Here is a 10,279-nt window from a genome sequence, read left to right as displayed (position 1 = left end):
TGGGGGGGGGGGGCTATATGGTAGAGGTGATAATGGGGGGGGCTATATAGTAGAGGTGTTAATGGGGTCCTCTATGACAGAGGTGTTAATAGGGGGCCTGTATAGTAGAGGGGGTTAATGGGGGACTTGTATGGTAGAGGGGTTAATGGGGGCCCTCAATGGTAGAGGTGTTAATGGGGGGGTACTGTATGGTCGAGGTGTTAATGCGGGGCCTGTATGGACGAGGTGATAATGGGGGCCTGTATGGTGGAGGGGTTAATGGGGGGGCTGTATGGTAGAGGTGTTAATGGGGGGGCCTCTATGATACAGGTGATAATGGGGGCCTGTATGGTAGAGGTGTAAATGGGGGGCCTGTATAGTAGAGAAGTGAATGGGGGCCTCTATGATAGAGGTGATAATGGGGGGCCTATATGGTAGAGGGATTAATGGGGAGGCTGTATAGTAGCGATGTTAATGGGGGACCTGTATGGTAGAGGTGTAAATGGGCGGCCTATATGGTAGGGGGGTTAATGGGGGGCATCTATTATTGACGTGCTAATGGGGAGCCTGTATGGTAGAGGTGTTAATGAGGGGCCTGTATGATAGAGGTGTTAATGGAGGGCCTCTATTATTGACGTGCTAATGGGGGGGCCTGTATGATAGAGGTGTTTCTGGGGGGCCTCTATTATAGACGTGCTAATGGGGGCCCTGTATGATACAGGTGATAATGGGGGGCCTGTATGATAGAGGGGTTAGTGGGGGGCCTGTATGATATAAGTGTTAATGGGGGGTATGCATGGTAGAGATGTTAATGGTGAGTCTATATTATAGAGGTGTTAATGGGGGACTATATGATAGAGGTATTAATGGGGGGCTCTATTATTGAGGTGTTAATGGGGGGGCCTGAATTATGCAGGTGATAACAGGGAGCCTGTATGATAGAGGTGTTAATGGGGGGCCTCTATGATACAGATGATAATGGGGGGCCTGTACGGTAGAGGGGTTAATGGGGGGCTTGTATAGTAGATGTGTTAATGTGGGTCCTGTTTGGTAGAGGTGTTAATGGGGGGGGGACTGTATAGTAGAGGAGTGAATGGGGGGTCTCTATTATTGAGGTCTTAATGGGGGGCCTGTATTATAGATGTGATAATGGGGGGCCTGTATGGTAGAGGGTTGAATGGGGGGCTGTATGACAGAGGTGTTAATGGAGGGCCTCTATTGAGGTGTTAATGGGGGCCTGTATTATAGAGGTGTTAATAGGGGGTCTGTATGGTAGAGGTGTTAATGGGGGGCCTGTATGGTAGAGGTGTTAATGGGGGGCCTGTATGACAGGTGTTAATGGAGGGCCTCTATTATTGAGGTGTTAATGGGGGCCTGTATTATAGAGGTGTTAATAGGGGGCCTGTATGGTAGAGGTGTTAATGGGGGGCCTGTATGGTCGGGGTGTTAATGGGGAGCCTATATGATAGAGGTGTTAATGGGGGGCTGTGTTATACAGGTGATAATATAATATGGGGCATGTATGGTAGAGATGGTTAATGGGGGGGGGGAAGTTCTAGGCGCTGGAAGTGGCGTAGGGGGCACCCTCGTCGGTGCTCCCTCCCTGGTTGCCCGCCCCCTCCACGGCCCTCAGCGTCTCCACTCTCGTCACGGCCTCGGATTCAGGGCGTTGCTCCCCCACCGCTGTCCCACAGATCATCTGGCGCAGGATCGAGCGGAACTGCGGACACACAAAGACAAAGGTCCCCCGTGTGTAGCCCGCGCGGTTGTTGGGACAAGTGCCATTCGCGAGCAGCAGCACCTATGGAGGCCCGGTGTGGGCCAAGACCCCTCAGGCCCGACCGCCTTTGTTTTCCCAGTGCCCGATGTTGGCTACACTTCGGCAATGGGGGGAGCCCCAGGACCGCTCTGGACGTTGGATCAAAACGTCGGGACGTCGTGCCGAACAACGTTGTAGAGGTTCACGGATTCCAATCCGGCCGGGTCGACCTGGTCGTTGCTTGCGATGTGCATGAACCGTGACGGGGCGACCACGTGCCCTCTGAAAACGCATTTATTGAGAACTGCTTCTTGTTGTGTTAAGTTGTCCTTCCCCACCATTTCCGATTAGCACAGTTGGCTATGTACGGTGTGAAAGAAGTTGAACATACACATGTACATGGCGGCATTCACAAATTGAAGCCAGCCATGTGCGTGCCAGCTCTGAATCTGCCAAAATTCTAAAAGTTTTCAACCAGGATTACGTTTCAGCAAGAGGGGGCCCCTGGCTGGCAGAGTGACGCACACAGATAGCTGCTACTGGAGCATCCCCACGGCTCGACCACACTGCATCATCACCCCGCCCCCCTGCCCAGTACTGGCAGACTGATGCCCGCTTGTCGGCCAGCACTGAGTCCCCGAGTGGCACACAGGGACAGCTGCCACTGGGGGTGCCCTTTGAATTGAGGTGCGAGTTGAGGTGTAAGCGAGTGCCTCTTACACCTGCAGAGATGACGATTGCTCCCAGGAAATCCATCTCAGAGGTACACACATCATTCGGGCGAGTGGGTGAGTGAGTGGGTGGGTGAGTGAATGAGTCGGTGGTTAGGTGGGTGAGTGAGTGGGTGGGTGAATGAGTGCGCAAATGGGTGAGTGAGTGACACGTAGACTGAGTGAGAAAGTGCGCGAGAAAGTGAGTGAGTGGGTAAGTAAGTGCATGGGTGAGTGGGTGAGTGAGTAAGTGCTGTGGTTAGCGCACTGCACAAAAAAACACTTGTAACACGATTTTGATTCCTGCTCACGGCCAACATCAGTGACTTAAATCTGACCGGTTTTGGGCCTCCTATAGGTCGATTCAGCCTCAAATGAGTGTAAAAATCGCCAACAGCACGGTGCTGACAACCCACCCCTTTGCGTGCTGTGCCAACCTTCATAGATGCTACTCGCTAAAAGCACTTGCCCCAACTGACTGTTAAGGCTATATGGGGGATATTTGTCTTTGACTGAGCTCGTGAATGAGTAGGTGAGTGAGTGGGTGAGTGAGTGGGTGAGTGGTTGAATGGATATGTGAGTAAACGAGTTATTTGTGAATGAGTGGATAAGTGGGTGAGACAGTGAGTGATACGTCTTGTGGACTCGCCTCCCCACCCCCACCGAAGATGAACATCAGTGGACGGATGCAGACAAGGCCAATAAGACGCCTTTTATAACCTCCTATTCCAGGTGCAAGTTAAAGTACCCCCTCGGAATTTAATCATCCTGTTGGGTAACTTTAATGCCCGAGTTGGTCATGATGCTGGCACCTGGTCTGGAGTGATTGGAAGGCATAGGCGACATCAGCTCAACAACAACGGTAGGAGGCTGCAAGACTTTCGTGCAGCCCATGGGCTTGTAATTACAAACATGCTGTTCCGGCATTGGCGCATCCACACTATACCATGGATGCTCGCCTGGTCCAACAAAGAACATCTGCTAGACTATATAATGATGGACCAGCAGATGCGCGCCCATGTCCTTGAAACCAGAAACTAATGTGGAGCTGATCTGCTCACTGACCATTGGCTTGTCATTTGTAAAATGCGCCTGCCATTATTCCAGTCCGGTGGTGGGTGTCCATCTCAAACCCCATTCAAACCCACAGTGGCCTGGTCTCAGCTAGATGAGGACAGTTGCAAGCAAGAATTTCAACATGGCTTGCAGCTGGGGTTGGCATCGCACCCTCCCCCCCGCCCTCCTCCTCCTGATGCTGAGGGGAAATTGGTGAGGTTCAGGACCGTGGCTCATACAGCTGCAATGGCTGCATTGGATATGCAGTCAACTCACCAGAGACCCTGGATAAAGGAGGATGTCTTCCAGCTGGTTGAGAGAAAACAATAGGCCCACACCCGACGTCTACAATATCCAACATCGGAGAATGAGGAGGCTTACTGCAGCCTTCGCTCGGAGATTCGGAGAGCCGTGTGGTGCTGCAAGGATGAGTGGTGGCCGTGGGTTGCTCGAGGAGACAGAATCTGCCTCAGTTTCCCGCAATCACAAATCACTCTTTAATTCCATCAAAATAAGTTACTTGCATCCCAGACGACATCATGGGGCAAGGTGAGGATGACCCTGCTCAGGCTGCTGTGCCTAAAATATTGGAAGAAGTAGCCACCCCTTCTGAATGGATAGCTGAGGTGCCATCTGTGGAGGAAGTATGAGAGGCGATCCACAGTCTGAGATCAGGAAAGCACCTAGTAGAGATGATGCCCCAAGCGAAATGCTGAGGGAGGATTGCATCTGTGTGCAGACTACCCTACAAGACATCATGGCAACTGACTGGAACTTAGGATGGATTCCGAAGGATTTAACGAATGCCCTGGTGGCCCCCTCTTTAAGAAGGGGGACAGCACAGACTTTAACAATACAGGGATATCTCCCTCCTCAGTGTGCCGGAAAAGGTCCAGGCAGGGATTATTCAACAACGCCTTGCCAATCATGTTGAGGAGAGACTTGTGGAGCTCTAATGTGGTTTCAGATCGGGGCGGTCTATATGCATTCCATATTCTTTGTTCATCTGCTACAGCAAAGGTGTATGGAACTCCAACAAGACCTACATCTCTCCTTTATTGACCTGGACAAGGCCTATGATATCATCAACAAACCAGGGCTCTGGGCTGTTTTTCGTGCTTTAAGAGTCTCTGACTCTGCTCACAATCATCAAGGGCCTTCATGATGGTGAGCCTGGATAAAGCTATGTGGCCAGAAGTCAGAGCTATTCCCTGTTCACCTTGGGGTGCGGCAGGGATGTCCTACGGCTCCCACGTTATTTTACATCATCTTTGACCACATAGTTCAAGAAGTTTTCCATGGCAGTACTTGGAGGAATTTCCATCTGGTACAGATACAATGGGAGGCTGATCGATGCCTGGGTGCGGTCGAGGAATGACTCCCAATTGGTCAAACATTTTATTTATGCTGATTATCTTTTGATTGCTGCTCACTCAGAGGAGGAGTTGGAGGCGCTGCTACTGAACATGTAGCGTGGCACTAAGAGGTGGGGTCTTACTATCAGCCCCACCAAAACTAAGCACTTGCCTTGTTATTTTGTTTCATAAAACACTCCACCCCCTCAACTTACCCATTGGTGATGGAGCAGTTTGTGTATAGAATGGAGAGTTTTCCAAAAGTGGGTCGTGTGCTTATGACCAGCTCTGATTTGACAGCAGAGGTCTCACTCTGAATCCGTCGAGCAGCATTATATTTTCATTGGCAGTCATGTGGAAGCTACCTGGTCTGCCACTCCACACGAGCTTCGGGTCTTCACGGCCACAGTTATGCCCTCTCTTAATCTGCGCCGGTTATAAATATTCAAGCTGGCCTGCCTACAATCCATCCTGGGTTTAACAAACCTGGATTGTGTGAGGAGCTTACACATCCTTGAAAGATCTGGACACATCCCCATCAGTGAGCTCCTCCTGCAGGCAAGGCTGCATCACCTGGGTCATGTAGCCTGTATGCCCAGCCACCGCATGCCCAAGCAGCTCCTGTTTGACCGGATAGAGGGGGGCTAAACGCGCACAACACGGGCTGGAGAAGAGATGGACTGATACGGTATGGAAGGATGTTTAGCAGAGTGGACTTGTCGAAGACTGGTATCAGAGGTGTCAAGATCAGCCTCTATGGAGGAGGCTCGTGAAGGATGCTGCTACTGGGCAGTTGGAGGCAGTCGCCCTCCAACAACAACATAGGGCAGAGGAGTGATACTCACATAAAACGAACGGAGCACTGGGTGGCTAAAATGCAGCAAGTTGCACAATTGGGTCACAGTTGGTGCATTTGCCTGTCAGTCAACCCATGGCACTGGGTCTGTCCTAAGATCTCCTGTCAACAAGCCTTTGACACTTTTGGCACAGATGCCGCGGTGACATCACCAACACGTCGTGGCGAACGGCGGTTGTTGGTTATTGATGTGTCTTGTGAAAAAGCCAATTGGCTGATTTTCCGGGTGGCGACGACTCAGCAGCATTTTCACACAATTAGGGGAAAACCACTACCACCGCCACCAAAGGCAAATATCCCCTGTGTACCCGTAACAGGATGCAGGGGCAAGTGCTCTCAGCGAATAGCAGCACCGATAAAGTGCGGCACGGCACATGAAGGGGTGGGTGGCCAGCACCACGCTTGCCTGGTCACCTTTTTCTCCCTCGTGGCGATATTTACACATCGCACCAGGTAAGCATTTGAGGTTGAGACGACCTAGGAGAGGGGTCCAAGACTAGTTCAGATAATCCTCACCAATGTTGACTGGGAATTGAACCCGGCTTGCTGGGTTAATTCCACACCACCACTACCACAACCACCAGCACTGTCACCAACACGCGCTCTCTCTTTCTCCCTTCACCTTCTCTCTCTTTTGCTCTCGCCAACCCTTCACTCTCCCCGTGGTTACTCTCTCTCCTCACTCGGTATATTACCCCCCCCCTCCTGGCCCTCTCCATGCTTTCCCCGTCTCTCCTCCCTCCCTCCCCCTCCTGCTGCTCGACGCCGATGAAAGCCTCAAGGTTCAGAGGAGCGAATCGATGCTGCCAGAGGGCCTTCTTTGTTATGGTGTAGGCCAGGGGTCCTCAAACTTTTTAAACAGGGGGCCAGTTCACTGTCCCTCAGACCGTTGGAGGGCCGGACTATAGTTAAAAAAAACTATGAACAAATTCCTATGCACACTGCATATATCTTATTTTGAAGTGAAGAAACAAAACGGGAAAAATACAATATTTAAAATGAAGAACAAGTAAAGTTAAATCAACAAACTTGCCAGTATTTCAATGGGAACTATGGGCCTGCTTTTGGCTAATGAGATGGTCAATGTCCGGTTCCATATTTGTCACTGCTAGTCGTAACAAGTGATGCAAGTGTGCATCCGTTAGTCTAGATCTGGTTGGAGATTTCAAATGTTTCATTCTGGAAAAAGTCTGTTCACAGACATAAGTGCTGCCAAAGATGGTTGTCATTTTGAGTGCATGGTTCCTGAGATGAGGATATGTCTCAGAGGGGAGAGATGCATAGAAATTATGAAGGCTGCTTGACTTGAATGCGTCTTTCAGAGAGTCACAATTCTGCAGTTCAGCCAGTTCCATTTGGTAAATTGTATCCACATTTTCAATGTCAATAGAAAATGGGTTACGGAAAAGCTGTATGTCCTGTTCATGGAGATGAAGCTCTTTAAATCTAAATTGGAACTCCTTTTGCAATTTTTCCAGTGAATCCACACATGTTTTGTTTGGGAATGTAACCAATGGTTTTTCCGCTAATAGATTTTGAGTTGTGGGGACATGGCAGAAGTTTTCCTCCTTCACTTGTTTGATGAGGAGGCCTAATTTTACTTCAAATGCTTTGACATGTGATTGCATATCACAGATGAGCTTCCCCTTTCCTTCAAGTTGCACATTGAAACTGTTGAGTAGCTCTGTTACATCTGTCAGAAAGGCAAGGTGCCATTTCCATTCTGCATCATTGAGCTCTGGTACTTCTTTGTTTTTTGAAAGCAGAAAAGCTGTAATCTGTGGAAGTAAGTCATAGAAACGTTTCAAAACTCTCCCTCGACTCAGCCAACGGACTTCTGTGTGGTACAGAACATCTTCATAGTCAACATTTAGCTCAGACAGAAATTCCTGAAATTTTCTGTGGTTTAGTGCATGAGCTCTAATGAAGTTAACACAAGATACCACAATTTTCATAACAGAGTCCCACTTCAGTGATTTACTACACAGCGCTTGTTGGTGGATGAGGCAGTGTATGGCTATTGGATGAAAATGGTTATGTTTGTCCATCTCTTGGTTAATGCGAGCAATTACTCCTTTCTTAGACCCCACCATGCTAGGAGCACCATCAGTTGTCACGCTGGCTAGTTTAGCCCAGTTCAGCTCCAAACCATTCACAGTTTGGCAAACCTTTTCATAGATATCCTCTCCTGTAGTTGTTCCTTTGATGCTTTGCAGTGCAGCAAGCTCTTCTGTGACTTTGAAATAGTCATTCGTCCCACGAATAAAAATTAGAAGTTGTGCAGAATCACGAACATCATTGCTTTCGTCGAGTGCCAAGGAAAAATAGGAAAGTTTTTTTGTGGAGTTTTGCAAATGCTGATGCAAATTGTCTCCCATTTCTTCAATCCTCCGTGTAATTGTAGGTCCTGAAAGACTCACTGTACTAAATAAATCGGCCTTCTCTGGACACATCTCTTTGGCAACAGAAAGAAGGCATTCTTTAACAAATTCTCCCTCCACGAATGGTCTGCCAGTGCACGCTATTAGCTTGGCAACTTGAAAACTTACTCGCAGTGATGACATATTTAGCTGCTTCTGCTTCACAAAAGTATTTTGCTGAGTTGTTAATGTATTTTTTAGTTTTAATATTTTATCTTCTCACTTCTCCGACCAAACAATCATATTTATCTTCATGTTGAGTTTCATAGTGTCGACGTAAATTGTATTCTTTGAACACAGACACTATATTCTGGCATAGACACACAGCTCTTTCCTTGTACTGCATGAAAAAGTAATCATAAGTCCACTGTTATTTGAATATCCTACACTCCGAGTCAATTTTTCTCTTTCTTGACATCATTGTTTCCTAGGGAGTTAAAATTGCTATTAGTAAAATACCAATATATATATACAGCGCTACAAAAACAATATACTAGCAATAACTTTGCCCACACAGAGACATACAGACTGCACTGCCCATCAATGCAGTCTGATTGGGGGAACTCCGCTTTTACCCCAGGCTCACACTGGTGCGGGTGCCATTAAAAAGTTAATTACACCTGCAGTTTTGTTCACAGATCGCAGTGCGGTGGGCACAATGAGTGCCCACCGCCGCAGCTCAATGAGTGCCCACCGCTGCAGCTCAATGAGTGCTCACCAGCGCAGCCCAATTAGTGCTCACCAGCGCAGCCCAATTAGTGCTCACAAGCGCAGCCCAATTAGTGACCATGGGCCGGATAAATGTCCTCAGCGGGCCGCATGTGGCCCGCGGGCCGTAGTTTGAGGACCCCTGGTGTAGGCAGAATGTATTTGCGGACGGACGACGACACGCAGAGAGACAAATACGCAGACACACAAACATGCGGTGTGAGTGGCGAGCGTGTGTAGGTTTGTTGAACTTATTTCACTCCCTACGTGAGTGAGTGGTGAGTGGGTGGTGAGTGGGTGGTGAGTGTATCCACGTTGCGGTTCAGGACGATGTAGATCACCGGGTTGTGAGTGGCGAGTGACCGGTGAGTGGGTGGTGAGTGAGTGGTGAGTGAGTGAGTGGTGAGGGTACCCACGTTGCGGTTCAGGATGATGTAGATCACCGGGTTGTAGGCGGTGCTCGACTTGGCTGCGTACAGTGGCACCGTGGCGAGGAGCGGGCTCAGCTGGGAGTAACACAGGCACGTGTGTGTCACTCTGTGTGTCACTGTGTGTATCCCTGTGTGTCACTGGGTGTGTCACTGTGTCTGGCAAAAGAACCCCCCACCTCTTTGGTTCAGGACAGTAACGTTGTGGTGATCAGTGCCATGGGGGGAGGACCAATTTCAATTGGCCATTCCCCTAATGGTATTTGCAGCCACCACCGGGGCCAAATGGGGGCTCTGAATAGGTGCGAGGAGCTGGTAACCCCTCCACCTTCAAATAAATTACCACTAAACGATGGCAAAAAATATCAAACCAAGCTTGTGCAGGAGGCCCCCGGGGGAGACAGACGTCTATGACGTCTCCTGGCCAAACCCCATTTGGTGGAGCCAGGAGATTGAATTCTTACCCTCGGAGTTCCTACAAAAACAGCAAAAATCCACTGTGGGTGGTCAAGTGGAATATTCTAACGCTCACTGCGGAGGAGAGGCTGCCACTCCTCTGTCGTGAGCTGGACCGGAACCGCCTGGATTTCTGCGGTATTCAGGAGGTCTGGTGGACTGGCGCTGGCTCCTTCCACAACGAGGGGTGGACAGTCCTCTACTCAGGGCAGGAGACTGCCAAACAACAGGGAGTAGTTCTTCTTCTGAACAAAAAAATGAAGGGGGAGTGGGAGCGTGGCAGTGAGGTGTGAGAAGCTGTAAGCCCCAGGCTACTTTGGGCTCGTCTTCCCATCAACCAGAGGTGAGGAATGGTGGTCGTGGTTACTTATGTCCCCACCAAAGATGAACATCCGTGGAGGGATGCAGGCAAGGCCGATGAGTCAGATGCCTTCCATGACCTCCTGTAACAGGTGCTAGCTAAAGTGGCCCCTCTGGATAGAGTCATCCTGTTGGGTAACTTTAATGCCTGAGTTGGTCATGATGCTGGCACCTGGTCTGGAGTGATTGGAA

At 49.5% G+C, this 10,279-nt stretch overlaps 1 protein-coding gene across 1 annotated transcript in view; it reads right to left on the bottom strand.

Moving 5' to 3' along the window:
- Positions 1 to 1,534: 1,534 nt before the first annotated feature.
- Positions 1,535 to 10,279, bottom strand: part of LOC144945664 (parapinopsin-like) — a 62,389-nt gene continuing 53,644 nt past the window's right edge. Inside the window, exons 6-7 of the mRNA XM_078874231.1 lie at positions 9,260 to 9,349; positions 1,535 to 1,699 (exon numbers count right to left, since the gene is read on the bottom strand). Of these exons, the coding sequence (XP_078730357.1) occupies positions 1,535 to 1,699; positions 9,260 to 9,349 (255 nt within the window). The remainder of the gene's footprint in view (positions 1,700 to 9,259; positions 9,350 to 10,279) is intronic.

This window comes from Lampetra fluviatilis, chromosome 38, assembly GCF_964198595.1.
Source record: "Lampetra fluviatilis chromosome 38, kcLamFluv1.1, whole genome shotgun sequence".
In the NCBI taxonomy this organism is placed as follows: Eukaryota; Metazoa; Chordata; class Hyperoartia; order Petromyzontiformes; family Petromyzontidae; genus Lampetra; species Lampetra fluviatilis.
This window is presented reverse-complemented; position numbering and strand designations above follow the sequence as displayed.